General features: G+C 26.0%; 2 protein-coding genes across 2 annotated transcripts; both read right to left on the reverse strand.

Moving 5' to 3' along the window:
* Window positions 1-11,014: 11,014 nt before the first annotated feature.
* On the reverse strand, window positions 11,015-12,272 carry LOC101506025 (non-specific lipid transfer protein GPI-anchored 30). The gene is made up of 2 exons (XM_027336185.2): window positions 11,881-12,272; window positions 11,015-11,509 (listed from the first exon to the last, which is right to left on the reverse strand). The coding sequence occupies exons 1-2, from the start codon at window positions 12,197-12,199 to the stop codon at window positions 11,415-11,417; spliced, it is 414 nt and encodes a 137-aa protein (XP_027191986.1). The 5' UTR covers window positions 12,200-12,272; the 3' UTR covers window positions 11,015-11,414.
* A 2,330-nt stretch (window positions 12,273-14,602) lies between these two features.
* On the reverse strand, window positions 14,603-15,736 carry LOC101491280 (F-box protein At5g49610-like). Its single transcript, XM_004506881.3, has one exon. It carries the CDS (start codon window positions 15,734-15,736, stop codon window positions 14,603-14,605), a length of 1,134 nt encoding a protein of 377 aa, XP_004506938.1.
* Between the last annotated feature and the right edge of the window lie 2,063 nt (window positions 15,737-17,799).

Genomic DNA, 17,799 nt, shown 5'->3' on the forward strand with positions numbered 1-17,799 from the left:
TGTTTTTGGAGCTACAAGTTTTTTTTTTTTTAAAAAAAAAAAAAAAAAAAAAAAAGAAACTGCGTGGTGTGAAAATGGAAAAGAGAGTTGGTGGGTGAAGGAAACGAAGAGGAGTGGTTAATAGCATTAGGAAATGGTCACATATACATGCATACCAAGGCACAGCAGTCAATATATAACTTCTTGGAATTTATATTTTATATTGTTTTCAAATTTCGACTTTTCTTATGGGTCGCATATGACCATTTATTTTATGTTTTATAATAGATTGATAATGCCAACTAGTGTGTATATATGTGACATGCACGAGACAAATTTTGAGCAAAAATAGATTTTAAGTTTAATAATTAAATACTTGATTTAAAAATTGAATATATAATGTTAATTAGTTGAATGATATTAATTAAACTAAGAAATATAGAACTACCAAACTTATAAGTAAAATAATAGTACAATATTATATAATATATTATATATAGTAACAACATGTGATTGGTTCAAAAATGGTAAGAATCTTTTTAAATGTTTGTTTTACCATTGATTTTTGTTTTACTGATATTTTTTATATACCTGAGTTTTATACTAATCTAATTTTTTTTGGTTAACTATTTTTCTTAATTATCACATGATTTTTCATGTTATTAATTGTTTGATACAAGAAAACATCTCTTTGAAGATAATTGGTACAACTAGTATTCATCGTGAATTGAACTTGTTTACTCTTCCTCGTATAGATACTTCTATTTAGATTGATATTTGAAATTTCAATTCTATTTTCAATCTAGTTTAAACCATGTTTTAGAATCCGATTGTAATATTTGGCATTTTCACTTTGGACACCCCTCTCTTTTCTTACGATTGATAAAAGTGTTGTTATATGTTTGTTTGCTAAACAACATTGCTTGTCTTTTCCTCATAATTCTTTTGTTTTTGCTGCTTGCTTTGATTTAGTCTATATGGACATTTTGGGACCTTATTTTGTCCCTTCTATGATTGGTTTAAATATTTGTTCACTGAAGTTGGTAACAAGCGTCGTTATTGTTGGATTTTTCTTATAAAGTTTAAATATGAAGCTACTAATCTTGTAAATGTTTTTTTTATTCATACTAAGTTTAATAAGAAGGTCACAAGTACTTGAACTGATAGTGGCATTGAGTTTTTTATGTAAGATTTTTTACAAAACACATGACATTTTGCATCAAACATCTTGTGTCGAAATTCCTCAACAAAATGACACTTTTGAGCAAAAATATCAACACATCTTGAATGTGGCACATGCACTTTTATTTCAAGAAAAAATTAGCTTTTTTTGCCTCATGCCATTATACATGTTATCTTTCTTATCAAACGATTACCATCCAAGTTACTTATTTTCAAATCCCGTTATCATATACTTTTTTATACTTCTCCTAATATTTTTTTGTTTAAAAGTTTTTGGTTGTTCAAAACCATGTTCTACACCTATGGATCGAAATTTGAAATTGATTATCACTTTTGGCCAACCTCTAAACAATGTCATTGTTTCTAGATAATTGATTGACAAGTTTCTGTATCTTACAAATACCCGTCCTAATATTTAATTTTTTTGGTTTGTAGGCTTAGACAATTTTTTATCATCTTCTAATGATGTACATTTGAATTCAGGTTTTCCCATTGTCAAATTTCTTTAGACAAGTCCATGAAAAATACTATTTTCCCCCGCCAACTCGACTTTCTCCATCAAGGACTTTTGTGACTCGGATTGGGGCGCTTGTCCATAAACTAGATGGTCTACTATGGATTTATGTTTCTTTTTTAATTCCTCTTTAATCTCTTAGAATAGTAAGAAACAACCAATTGTGTCTAGCTCGTCATCTGAAGCTGAATATTGAGCTCTTGCGCTAGCTACTTTTGAAGTCCCGCCATTTCCACATTCATCATCTTAAACTAGTTGTTATCTACTGTGACAACTAGTCAACCTTACATATTGCTTCGAATATGTTTTATCACGAATGTAACAAGCACATTGGGATGAATTGTCATGTCGTATGAGATAAAATTTAAGGAATTTGCATCTTATACCTATCGCTACTACAGACCAAACAATTAATGGGTTCACTAAAACTTTTCATCCATTTTCTTATTTTCGCCTTTTGTCCAAACTTAAAATATTAGACATACATTCAGGGATATTAAACTCACTTATAATATTCATTTTCTATAATTTGCACCTTATTAATTTTGATTATAAAAAATACTTAAATATATTTCTGGTCTATGTACATATGAATTATTTGGATTTTAATTCTTGTAAAATTACTTTTCTTTTTTATATCTCTGCAATTTTATAAAACTTTTTAAAAAGTTTTTAACAATTTTTTTATATGAAATGGTCAATTTTAACTGACGTGGCTTTGCTAACTATATCAATGATGCTGACTCTATATTTTTTTATAATTATAACAAAAATAAACCAATAAAAATAAAACTAAGCTAAACACCCATAAGAAAATATAATCCCTCCATATCAAGCATATTAGGACCAAGGATAACCTCGATCACCCTTCAAATCTGAAGCAAAGATTGATTTAATTGTCAAAGTTTTCATCTTGTACTATTTATTTGTGTTTCTCAAAATGGGTGGAGAGATAACTCAAAAGTGGGTCGTTTGGTTCAATTTCACATGCCAAATGATGATGGTGTTAAAAACATGAATAAGCTTGATATAGATTCAAGCTTGCTTTGAATGTGCAAAATACACGAGCTTTAGAGAAACAATTTTTGAGTTTTGAAGATTAAATCAAACTTATTTTTCAGATTAACCACAATAAGGCATTTTTTCCAACTCACCCTTTCCATATCAATGTCATATCATAAATGGCGTAGCCACATCATAAAAATTGGAAGAGAATAAAATAATCCCATAACATGTGAAATTGAGGGATCACAAACTCAAATTTAAATATAAGATTGGCTAAAAGTTGAATTTGAATAAAATAAAAAACCAAAGTGCATTTAAGTCTTTTTATAATAAATAAATTCATTAATGACTTTTTGAAAACTTGTATGAAATTGTAAGGGTATAAACCAAAAATATAACTTACAAAGATTAAAATCTAAATAACTTACATTTGTAAGAATTAAAATCATATTAAGTCTAAAAAAGCATAGTTGTTGGGATTAAAATGAATAGAATTTTAGTAGTGGCTCTAAAATAATTTTTTTTATAAGGATAAACAGTTTATTTAATCTAAATAAATATGTTTTTCATATTTTTTTTAATATTGAAAATATAGTTGTTAAAAATATTAAATACACATACTTTATTTTTTAATTTTTAAACTAGCTTTTTTTTTGTTAAATTTTTTAATCCAGCTGGACAAACATGCTAACCTACTTTTGTTCATTATCATAGAAGTTATAACCAAGTCCTTCTCATCATTTCGTAGAGCATTCAAAGTGGTATTCAACTTTGTCATGTTTATTAACATTAAAAATAAATAAATACATTAATATGAATAAATGTCAAAGTTAGACGTTTATACGATTTATTTTACTCTTAAACATAAACACGTACGAAATGATCCAGCATACTAAATTTGCAATAAAAATTAACAAACTAAACATCAACTATTAATATATCACAGAAATTTGGTTTGGTCCACAAACACGTACAAAAATTAAATTCGTACTTAATCATGTTTTGGAAATTTGGTAAACCACAAATGATATAAAACGGAAGAAGTGAAAAAATATATGGTGAACCAACTTTTAACTTTAATCTTCAAGATGTAAAATTAAATTCCAAAAAAACAAATAGAAAATTTAATAAACTAATTAAAAAAAAATGTACAAACATTAAAGTATCTTGGATATAATATTTAATAAATTTTATATTTAATTATTTTTTAAAATAGTTTGAATTTGAATAAATTTTATTTAAAAGGTACTGATAATATCCACGTTTTTCATGAGTCGTTAAAAAATTTCCTAGAAAAATTGTCATTGTCGTGACCATTATTATCACATTATCATCGTTTTTCTTTTTTTTGACTAAACACATCATCAACGTTATCACTATATAATAAAAGATTTCTTAACTTTTAATGATTGCCGTGGGTAGTTAAAGTTGACATAAGATGTACGATATTTCCAAAATGCCCCTAACACTTAAGTGTTTTGGCTCTTTAAAAGTAATTAATTTTCTTATAGATAAAAAATAAATTTAATTGTATTTTTTATTTTAATATATTACAAAAATAGTCTTTTATTTTAAAATTAAATTTTTGATCTTCTATTAAATTTTGACCCAAAAATTATCATTATGTCGAGGTCTTTTTTTGTTTACAGAAACAATGTGACCATAAAATATTTTGTAAAAAACTGAAGAGTTTTTTTATTAATATATCTCTTTTTATTTTTATAATTTTTAAAATGTCTTAGTTTGAAAACTATTTACGCGAATGTTTTACTTTTTTTTTTTTTTTTTTTTTTTTTTTTCAATAGGAGGTTGTTCCCTAAAGAAGCGATCAGCTAAAGGGGAAATTTTTAAAATTCACTAGAAGGTCATTTTCTGGGGAAGCGACTTCTAATTTAGTAAAAAAAATTTTGGTTATATTTTAATATTTGTTTATTATTAGAGTTATTAATTTAATTATTTAAAAAATAAAAATACTAATAATAAATTAAAATGAAATACATTAATAAATTATAAATAAATTTTATATTTTAACTATTATTATTATAATAAATAATTATTATTATTATAATTAAAAAATATTATAATAAAAGTGATTAAATTATATTATAAATTTTAAAAAAAAATACTTTAAAATTAAAAAACAAAATACATCAAAATTGAGTAGATGTGCGAGTAGAGTTTGGACAATATTTTTTAGTATGACCAGAGACCCAACATATTCTGCATTTTCTTGATACTCTTTTTGTAGTGTCCATTTATGTTTTAATGCCTTTGCTCTTTGGGCAACCTTTGTTGATTCTCCGCATTAGTGGATTGTGACATGCCTTAACACCTTCATATTGTGGCCAATATCCTTCATATGATCCACCACCATCTCAGTATTATGTTCCGTCAGTGCCAGAAATACCAACACCCGATTATTCGACAGAACATGAGCTTCTCTATAATTTGTTTGAAACTCAGTGCAAAACTCCTGAGTTGCCTTATGTTGTATTTGATTCGATGTATAATCAACAATCTCAAAATTTAATGGAAGCATACGGCAGTGATTCTAATCCATCTACAACTTACATTGAGGAAAATGATCAAAATGAGGATGAACCAGATGAATCAGAAGAACTGCAACTTGTTCAGAGAGCTAGACGAGTTCGACACCATCCTAGATGTGGGACTCAGAGTCATTTAGATAGACATCATTGATATAAATTTGATGTTTTTTATCTCTCAAATATGATATATTTTTATCGTTAATTTAATGTATTTTGTTTCATTTTCATGTTATTAATATAATTTCTTTTTATTTAATTGTTATTATTATTTAATTTTTATTATCATTTAATGTATTTTTTTTAAAATTTATAATATAATATAATCATTTTTATTATAATAATTTTTAATTATAATTATAATATTTATTTATTATAATAATAATAATTAAAATATAAAATTTATTTATAATTTATTAATGTATTTTATTTTAATTTATTATTAGTAATTTTATTTTTTTAAAATAATTAATATAATACCTCTAATAATAAACAAATATTAAAATATAACAAAAAAAAATTACTCAGTTAGAAGTCGCTTCCTAGAAAACGACATTCTATTGAGTTTCAAAAAATTTCCTCTAAGTTGGTCGCTTCCCCAAGGAACAACCTCCTACTTTTTAATTAAATAAATAAATAAAATATTCGCGTAAATAGTTTTCATACTATGGCATTTTTGAAATAAAAAAATATTAATAAAAAAACTAAAATCTAAAACAACAAAATTCTAAATCAGTAAAATTAAAAAACAAATAAATTAAAATCAATATTGCAACATATTTAACATTTTTTTAATGGAGAAGTGCATTGTGTTTGCCTTGAAAACAACCTTGTAAGTAATTTAATATCAAAGGCTATTATAGATTAAATTATTTATATATATAATTAATTGTGATAGAAAATATACAAAATATATATAAATTGGATATTACTATAATTTAACTTTCTTTTATAAATAAATAAATGTTTACTTATTTATAAATAAACAAATAGTGGTAACAAAAATTGTCAACATAAATGTCGTAAATTGATTTATTATTAAATAATAATATTTTAAATTTTAGTAATATTATTTTTATAATTAATTTCAAGTATTACTAAAATACCCTCATTTTGCGGGGGAGAGAAGATATAAATTTAATATTAAAACTGATTCGCCGACATTCACGATTCAAGTGGTTGATAAATTATGAAAGTTGGTTCGTGAATGATATTAAACTTAATGGTCTTTCAATGATTATTATATGAGTGGTACTGACTTTTAATTCTTGATTCTAGAATCAAACTTATAAATAATATTTGGTCCTAAGCATAGCCGCTGATCGTCATATGCGCATCCAGCCCAACTTCACAGGGCCTCGGGCCTCACTGACGAATGGCCCCAAATGTTTTTATTTTTTATTTTTTATATATAATATAATGAAATGAGGATAAATTTTTTTGGATTAAATATTTTTTAGACAGAATTAAATATTTTTTTAGTCTTATAAAATTACGACTTTTTAAGTTTAGTTCTCAGAAAAATTTATTCTTTGTTAGTCTATATTTTGATTTTATAGAGACTTTTTTAGGGATTAAAAGTATCAATTTTTTTAAAATAGGGACTAAATGTGAATTAAAAAAAAATTAAGAAACTAAAAATAAAATTTTATAGAGACTAAAGACTTATGTTACCAATTTTTTAAATTATTAAAATTTTACTTTCTTTTTTATTAAAAGTCCAATTTTTAAGATTAGAACAAAATCTTCAAAATAGTTAAGATTGATCTGGTCTTCATATTACTTTCATTCTTTATACAGAAAAATACCCTATCTATATTAGATAAAGTACGAGTTTGGTTTATTGATCCAAAAACATTAATTATTAGTTCTAATTTTTCTATATCAAATTTATTCATCTTGTATGTTCTTTGTTTACATGATCACATGATCATTGATAATTAACTTAGATTCTCTAACAAACATATGTAAAAACATATACATGGCTAGTTGCCAAACATATACGTTAGGTGAATGAGTCACCCCTCTCAATCTTCCCATCAAGTGTGAGTCTTCCACATCCTATATTTGCACCACTGTTATTACTAATGAAATCTATTGCACCGTCGTTATTACCAACAAAACTTGCCTCCTGACTACAATGGCAGGAATACTTTTCATACAAGAATCCAATACCATAGTCCACTTTTCTCCCCCGCCAAGTTGAACTAACCTCTAATGCCACTTGTTAGGGGAGTTCGAGGGAACATGAGAGCAACAACATGTCAAATGTTTCAGAACTACAAGAGATTTTGTTGAGGCAAAATCCCTAATTAAGTGATTTAAGGATAATCAAATAGTTAATTAATCACTAATTGTGATTACGTTCATATTTGTATTTACCTTGTGTTTTTTAGTAATTTATTCACAAATAGGTGATCAAACATATTTATGAAAAAATAATATGACTCTCTTTGAAATAAATCGAGAACATTGTTGTCATCCTATATCATGTCAAAGATCCACTGTACAAGCCCAAGAGTTTTTCAAGAATCTTCAAAAGTAATAGTAAAATGAACCGGAGAATAATCATAAGAACGTTCATGATATTTTTTATTAAAGACAAAATCAAGACATATTTTTTACGGTCCAAACTATAAGTTAAGAGTATCAAGACTGCTCAAATAAGTAGTCAAACCCATAACTCGAATAGAAATTCCCAAATGAAGAAAACAACCTCCAATTTGATGACCAGAATGATATCCGAATTAATTAGTTGTGTGCAAGGACAATAAGGACACAAGTACAATGTGCATGCACTATTATGCATAAAGCATTGCATGCTTCTAAGTTAAAACAGTACAACTGACATATGATAGCTAATACATTCACGTTTTCTATCACACTCAAAAGCAAAAATATTATAGATTTGTAAAGAACGTTCTAAACAGTAATATAAATATGTGTTTAGTTGTTTTAAAATATATCTGACACTTGGTTGATGTGTCTAATGGATATATTAAGTTTAAACTGCATATTCATAGCTTTTCATCATCTATAAGTTGAAGATCAATTGTAAGATGAAGGAAAGAGTTTGCAAAAAATCAATCTACACTTGATCATTTAAACTCAAGTAGCAAATCTCTTCTATCAAGTAAAACTTCAACTCTCTTACTATATCCGTGGATCATCTTTCTGAGTTCTTGCTGTTAATCAATCTCAAACAAGTGTTTAGAAGTTTCTAGATCCCAAACACTTTTGACATATACATTATTTTGTAACTCAAGTCTATATCTTAAGATAGATTGAGTGTGTTATAAAAAGTCATTTCTTGATTGAAAGATATTTATAAAAATCATTTATAGACTGAAAGATGATTGTAGAAATTTATTTCAAGGTTGAAAGATGAAAGTTGTAATTGATCAAGTGTGATAAAAAAAGAAAGTGCAAAGGCAGAACGTTCTGGTTATAAGCACATTATTGAAAAATCTCACAGATTGTGAAGACTGGACGTAGCCCACCTTGGGTGAATCAAAATACATATTTGCATGATCTTATTATCCTTATCTATTTTCATATGTCACCCACTGATCATTTCACTTAGAACTAATCTGTTTTATTTACTTCTAACATATCCAAAACATTTTGTACATTTTGTTTCAGCCAAGATTGATCTTGAGTTAATTTAAATTAAGTACAAGAATCAAAATTTTAAAAGAGATCACATTCAAGTCCCCTTCCTTGTGATTGATATTGTTGCTTCAACTTTGGTATCACATCTCAACCTAAAACTTTAAGACATTAGGTATATGAGTGACATCTCTTGTATATCCAACATTTTGTTCATTAATAATTGATATATACCTTATTCACACACACTTGAACCCAACATTCACAATACACCACTAGCCTAGATTCCCCTTGGAATACAATGTTACTGGAAACCTTGTTAAGTTACAACCCTCTTGTATTTTGGGTACCTACACCTCGTGGAGCAACAATGGCGACTACTAACAATTGTTGATTCAATGAGTGTCTACTTTACCTACAAGCTACTTGAGAAGATGCATCTTTTCTTGCAAAAGCATTCTCTATCTACAACCTTGAGAAAAATGTTGTCTTTGAAAGACAAAAAAAATGGTACGAGATAAAGTGTGATGTTGATCCCACATTAAAATTTTGGCCAATTGCACTAAAGAAGTCCTTAAGATCTAGGCCCAACATAGGAAGATTATGAACGAGTGATCAGTGACTTAGTTAGGAAAATTAAGATGAATAAAATCTAGATTCCCTTTTATAATTCGTACGCAACTGAGGTCCCGAATTAAAATTCGAGACGTGTTATTCAGTCTAACAATATCGACAATATTTGTTAGTTAAGTTATATATTACGATTAATAGATTGTTTATTCTATTATGAGTATTCTAAGTATCTTAAGTCACTCGTGTGATAAAGAAAGTGTAGTGGTATAATTTGGCACGTGTCTTTAATTTTCTTTTTTTTAGGAAACATGTCTTTAAATTTTGTTACATCAATGAAATAATTCGAAAATGATTTTGTCCAAATTTTTACTTCAACCCCATTTTTTAGTCACTTCTACTCAGAAGGATCAAACTGATTTTTTTGCTCTTTCATTACATAAAAAACTAAGCAATACCAATCAATAAACATGTATATTTCAAGTTTTCAATGTTCAACATCTAATAAACCACACCCTCCAAGAAGAAAAGAAAATAAATTTCACCCAAAAAAGGAAAATAAAATATTAAATCTTGCATCGTCAATAGCTTTTGCCAACACATTATCCCTACAATAATAAGTCCCTAAAACATGTGTATAATACTTGATAAGGTTGGGATCATCATAACTAGTAGGGACATGCTCATCAACTTTGTTGCTGAGTTATTATTTGAGTTTGTGGAACCTGAAATAGTACACATATATTATTATTTCAAAATAATAATTTTGTTTTGTAATGAAGGAATTACACAGCCAAATGATGTAACTTATTTAAACTATAGAGATTCATTTTTTAAGGTCAAGAAAGAAGTATAGTATCGAAAGAGAAAGAAAAAACAAAATGGTGAGATTCATTTAGTAGACTTGTCTAATGTCAATATGCAACCCTCATGATGAAGACTATGGACATTTTAATATTACCATTCATAATATTCATTGTTTAATTAATGCTTACAAAAAAAAATAGAGATATTTTAGTAAAACATAATAAATTAATATAGTTGAAAATTTGAAATAGATGTTATTAAAATAGATGAAAAAAAATTCTCAACATGTTACACGACGGATGAATTTATATCTAAATTGTGTTGAAGAGTTAGCATGGGCCCCTCCCTTTTGATCACAACCATTGAAGAGCTTTGGGAGATATAGTGTGGTATTACATTAAATATAGTGTGATATTGAGTTTTGTGTTATAATTCTTTTTTCTTTTTTTTTTTATTAAATGGTAGTAACAATTGGAGTAGTAAAATAATGTATGGTAAAAAAATCTAAATATTAACACTCTGTTTTTCTTTTTTTACATTTTCTTTTATTGATATTTTTTCATTTTATAAATATGTTCTTTGGGATTTTTGGTCTTGTTTTAGATAATAATAATAATAATAATAATAATAATAATAATAATAATAATAATAATAATAATAATAATAATAATAATAATAATAATGATGATATTTTCCATTTATCAATTTGAAATTGAATTTTTAGATTTTTGAATATTTTTATGATTATTTAATGTTATTTCATTTATCTCATATTAAATATTTCATTTGAGTTATATATTATTTTGGTAAAATACCTTCCGGAGTCCCTTAACTTTATTTCATATAGTAATTCAATTTATGATTGGATCATTTATTTCTTAAAATATCAACAATGTTATTCTTTTTTGTGTTTTCTTACAGAAATCCTGAAAATACAAAAATCTCATAAAATTGGTAATCATGTTCAACAAATGATTTCGGATCTGCAAAATACTTTGACACCACATCTTCACCAAAAACCTTAAGCCAGTAGGTATATGGATCACTACTCTTATATATTCAATATTTAACTTATTCATAGTCAATATGATACTTAATCACTCACATTTGAATCCAACATTCTCTCACTCAAACGTGAGTCTATTACATCCTATACTTGTATCACCCTTATTACCAACGTCACGCGTCTCCTAACTACACTGTCAGGAAGACTTTCGATACAAGAATCTAAAACCAGGATCCACTCTCACTCCTCCACCAAGCCGAATTATGACGCTGATACCACTTGTTGGAGAGTCTAGAGATGTGAGAGCAATAACAAATTTAAACAATGAGTGAACCAAAATTTTAGTCCCTAAAAATATAGGATGTTGTCACTTTAATCTCTGACTCAATTAAAAGTTCAAATTAATCATCAAAACATCAGTCAGTTTAGTTATTGATGTTATAACAGTTATGAACTTTTTTGACAATAAAATTTATCTTTTAAAGATATAGTAGTAATTTATACCTATAATAAATTATTTTGATTATTCGAAGATTAATTTAAATTTTTTATTGAATTAAAGAAGAAAATCACAAAGCACTACGCTTTCAATGAATGAATAGAGTGGTGGCTTATGTTGTAAACAACACAAATTGGACTAAAAGAAGGAAAAGAAAACATACTTGTAAGGCATGACAATGGATTAACATGTTGGCCACATCTCCCAGGCAAATTTTGAGAATCATTAACATTAATGCCAGCTTGTTCAGCTTGCCTTGTGCCTTTGTTGCTTGCTAAGCTACACAAACATGTTGCATCTGATTTAATCATAGATTTGAGTGGATCACAACAACTATCAGGTGGGTCTTGTGTTCCATTGAGGTAGTTTAAGCAAGGTGCAAGCTTGTTTAAGCAAGAATTATCTTGAGCACTTCCTCTTGAGACCAATGTTAACAATAGTATAAATGCAATAAAGCAGAGTGATCTCAATTTGGTTACCATTTTTATGACTAATTAATGTTTGTAGTGTAGTTATGTTCTTGACATCTTGTAGTGCCTTTGTGCATATGTTATATATGTTAAAGTGATTTGATTACTGAATGATAAAGTTGGTGATCAAACTTATAGCCAACTAGTTGACACTTTTATTTTATTTTTCTAAATATGCTTTTAGTCCAAAAAAATTCTCTGTCATTCAATTTTAATTTTGTAAAATAAAAATACAGCTAAAATAAAATATATTTAATTATTTTTTAATAACTTTTTTTACAAATATTCATAATATTATAAAAAATTCTTCCACAAAAATTTAATTTTTTAATTTTAGATTAATTAAATAAGAAATTTTTAAACATAAAAAACTTAAGATAAAAACAACTAAAATGAAAAATTAAAAATTAACTTTTTTATTTTTTATTTTTTATATTGTTGTAAATATACATGAAAATATATTTATTTAAAAATATATGTTGACTTAATATCAAGACTAAAATTATTTGTATGATAATTTTATGTGGATTAAAAAATTTATTTTAATTTTATAAAAATTAATATTAAATCTTTGAAATTTATAGAGGATAAAAATATATTTAATTTTTCTGTTTATTGTTGAAAGCCATTTGATTTTGATACATTGTAATTGTGACGTTTAGACAGGTGAAGCTACTTTTGTATTCAAATTTCAAAGCCCAACTATTCAAATAGGAAAAAACAAGTCGGTCAACAACCACTTTTCATTCTATATTAATTTCCCTTTCTTGAAATATGATATATTGCAAATTAGTTATAAGTATAAGTTCGAAAGTTAAACATAATTTTATTTGAGTCTCTCACTATCGATGCTATTACAATTAAATTGATATATCATTTGAGGGAGTGCCCTACTATCTAAGAGTATCTTCGATGGTAAAACTCATGTTAGGTAGTTTAAGTGGAACTGTGCCACATAATTTTGAAGAATGTAGTCTATTTTTTTACTTTAATATTAGATTTAATTGTTATGTATTGAATATAAAAAAATTTATATCAATTAGAAAATCATAAATATGACTTTATAAATAATATTTTTTGATGATTTAATCATTGTAATTGTCATATTTTATATAAATTAAATTTATTAATGTTTTATTATTGAAAAATAATAATTGAATTACATTACCGTGACTTTTTCTCTTGAACCGTAACATCCTGACCAACAGGAAATGCCAATAAGGTGGACTCAAATGAATGAACTTGAGAAAGGTGAATTCTTCCTGTCATATTTAATTAATTTTTCTATAAAAAGAAATTCTAACAACTGTGGCAAATAATATCAATTTAAAATAAATAAAAAAACACATTTCTGGAATTTTTCAAATATTTTAAAAAAAATTATTCTGACAAACTTATTTTAAGTTTTTCAATTTTTTTTCGTATTTTAAAAAAATTAATTTTAAATTTTTTAAAATTCATTTAGAATTTTGTAGGTAGATGAAATTTTTAAATTTTTATTTTTATATCATGGACAAATTTAGATATTTAAAATATTCGTAAGATTTAGGTGTGTAATTGTGAAAATTGGTGAATATTTGTAGGATCACCGATACTTTTTAGGTGGATGCATTTGGGCCTCAAGTCCAATATCCAAAACACTTTTATTTGTTATATTTGTTTTGGATTTTTCTTATTATTGTGATTTGTTTAATTTTTTTTTATATTCTGATTTTTTTTTCATCATAGATATTTTCTTATTCACTTTCATGCTTTTAGTAAGTTATTTTTTAAAAAAATTAATTTATAAACACTTCATTATAAAAAAAAATTATAATCAATCACAATTATTATATTATTAAAGATATTTAATGAATAATTACGATTTTCTGACCTGTAAAACTTTTTATAATATTAGTGTATAACAGTTAAATTTTTATTTAAATTGAAAATTCTAAAGGCAAGCATCTAAGGTTGAAAATTCCAAAATAAATTTTACTTGAAACGATAGTATTATCCTCACATACAACATCAAATTAATGTCAATCTACTCTTCCCCTTCTCTCCTTTTTCAATTCAACCAATCAATTCTCTATTCACTTCATATGACTTGCATATTATGTGTTACTAGCACTAAATTAAACCCTCATTCATATAAACATAAATAAACCTAAAGTACTTTTACTTTCCTTTGTTCTAAACACTAGTTTACCTATAAAGTAGTGCAAAAGATAAGATCATAACTCATTATTCCATATACAAATATTCCACCAAAAAGTAACATCTCATGACACATTTCAATCATTAATTTCTTGCAAATTTGTACATAATAAATTCTCATGAAATTCCATAAATTTTTTCAATAAAAAATTCATACATGAATGGATCCCCTCTCAAACACACTTCCACAATCACACCCCAACATCATTTCTAGTTTCAAAGAAAAAAAGAGGAGGAAGCAAGAGTTGGATGAACAAGTACTCCTCTTATTGGACAAATAAGCACTTTTTTCCCCTTTATGTAACCACACCCATCAACCCAAATCCATTCCCATTTACCCAAATCTCTATCTTTTCTACAAATCACCATTCCAAATCCAAATTCCCTATACAAACAAATAGCATCCTCATCACTCACACACTTAACACCTTCCCAATTTCTCTTCCCACACAACAATCTCAACCCTAATTCAACCGGCATCTCATTAACCAAACACCACTTATCATCACCCTCTTCACTCATTTCCCAAACACAAACATTTCCACCACACGTGCCACCAACTAATCCCAACCCTCCATTCCATCTCACAAGATTTGCAAATTCAAGCTTATCCCCAAGAGGCACACCAAATTCCCTCCAACAACTATTGCCAACATCAAATCCTATCACACTATATGCCCTTGCCGAGGTTACCCAATACAACGTTGTTCCTTTTGTTCTTTCAACACACACATTCTCATTTGGGGTCCAAACCGTGAGCCTAATTGAAAATTCAACTAGCATAGATCCAACAATTTTCCACGTGTCAACACATGAGTCATACATTTCCACGGTTTGTTCATACGTGGCACCACCGTGTTTAGCCTCGGACATGCCACCAGCCACGTAGATTCTAAAATTAGGAAAGTAACAAAAATTGTTTGGTTCCAAAATAACAACTCCACAAGCTGGATTAGTCCTTGAAACATGTAATTTAGGAAGGTACTTGAATTGTCTTGTAAAAGGGTTACAAAGAGCCAATTGAAGTGTTGTGGAATTTGTGACCCTTAAAAGGATAAGGCTTCCAATTGGACCAATTGGTTTAAGTGTTGTTGTGAATGGAAAGAAATCTAGGAATATTTCAAACCAATTATTTGTGATGGGATTGTGAGCATAACAACATGATTTTTGATAACTTCTAATTGGTAGTGCTAAGAACCATGGTTTACTCTCATGAGGCTTGAATTGGGTTATGAAATTACTTCCACATGTGTGCCAATTCTTGCAAGTTGATCTTGCTCTTGCTAAGGAGTCAGGGGAGAGAAAAGAGAAGATGAAGGATAGAACATCAAAGGATAGGTTGTTCCACATAGTATAGAATATGGTGAAGATTTCACTCTCACATAATGAAATGTGATAATATATGGTATAATAAAGAATATATACTCCATCTAGCTACAAGTAGATTAGTATTCCTCGGTTGTAAATTTTTTGTCAATATAAAATTTTATCTGACAATATCGCATGAGATTTTAGAATGAAAAAATTTACTCTCCCGTTAACTCTATTCAACTTTTTATTGAACAAAATTATATGTATTTATTGGTTTACATAAAAAATTCGATTAATAGTACGGTAATTATTTTAATAGGTTGCTTGTATATATGTTCTTACTTCTATTGTTTTATTATTGGCTTCATTTTTTTTATTTGTCAACTTTTGTGCAATAATTTTTTTATTTGTGATTTTTAAAATTTTTAATTTAATATTAAAAAGTATTATTTTTTCATCTATATTATTGACTATTTATTAGAAAAATATATTAAATGAATTAATAAATACTTCAAATTATTATGGAAATAAATATATGATTTCATTAAGAATAGTAAAATTTATTAATGTTTTTATATGTATAAATAACTTTAAATTGATAAAAAAAATGATTTAATTAATAGTACAAAAATCTTTTACATTGTCATTCTATCACAACCGTCAAATTATTATAAATATTAAATTTATATATTAATTATTTCAAAAGTTATAAACACGAATAGTTATGATAAAAAGATGACATATAATATTTTTTTATTGTAACTGTATAAAATTAAATTCATCTAAAATAAATGAAGTATTATTTAACCTAAAAAATAGTTTATTAAATTTTCATTAAATAAATAATTTGGTTGATCTTTTCTATTTTTTAAAAGAAATAAAAAAAATTATTATCATAATGTGTATATATTAACATAAATTTTTAAAAGATGTAATATATATGATCTAAGTGTATAAAATCTTTGTAATACCAATATTCAATAAAAAAAATTTTGTTGCTAAAAAATATTTAAATTGAAGACATGGTATTTCAGTTTAAAATAAAATAAAAAATCATTTATTAAAGACTTACAAAAAAAAATCATACTTGTCTTTCTCATGACACTATTCATGTTTTATAGCATAAGATTATAATATAGGAGCTTTCTATTTCTTATATAAAAGAAATTTATATATATAAAAAAAAATAATAAAAAAAAAAAAAACTAAACTCTAAATAAAGAAGGTATTTGTACAGAAAACGGTGGCCCTGATTTATTTTATTGAATAAAAGGGTGGTGGTCCTGAATCATGATATAATGACTAGATGCCAATAATTGCATTGAGATGTGTGATCGTCATGTGATGCCAAGCTTTGTCACCTTACACACCCACTTGTGTTATGTGTACTTTGTCTTCGTTTCATTTAATTTTTAAACTAACTAACAAGTTATCCATGCATTTTCACATGTACAATTAATTTTTTAGTTTGAAATACAAATATAGTTTTTTTTAATAAAAAAATTAAATTAATCATCAAATTATTAAAATAATATTTGAAATATACAATTTAATATTATAATTTTTTTGAAAAGATTGAATCTATTACCAAAATATTTCATAATTAGCATAACGTAAAAAAATTAAACTAACTAATATTTTGATGATTCAAAGATTAATTGAGTTTTTTTTTAGTCACAAACAAAAATGATAGTGTCATATAGTTTCCGTTTTAAGAATTAAAATTGTGGTTTACCATTTTTTTTTTAAATTGAGTGTATTATAATTATTTTGATTTTTATGTACACGATATTAAAAAAACATTAATTTTAGATATTTTTTAATTACATATATTTATCTCATTTGTGATTTAAATAATATATATTATAATTATTCTTAGTTTTATTTAGAAGATATAAAAAAATGAAATGTGTGTTCTTTGTTACGTGTTTTCTTATATTTTATCAGTAATATATATTTATCCTGTGTTTTTTTTTATGTATCAATGATATATATTTATTTCTTAATTTTTTTTTTAAAATTTATCAATGACAAATATATTTTATATATCAATGAAAAAAATTTGCCGTGTCATTTTTTTATATTTATCGGTGACTAATATT

The sequence above is a fragment of the Cicer arietinum genome, chromosome 6 (genome assembly GCF_000331145.2).
Source record: "Cicer arietinum cultivar CDC Frontier isolate Library 1 chromosome 6, Cicar.CDCFrontier_v2.0, whole genome shotgun sequence".
NCBI lineage: Eukaryota > Viridiplantae > Streptophyta > Magnoliopsida > Fabales > Fabaceae > Cicer > Cicer arietinum.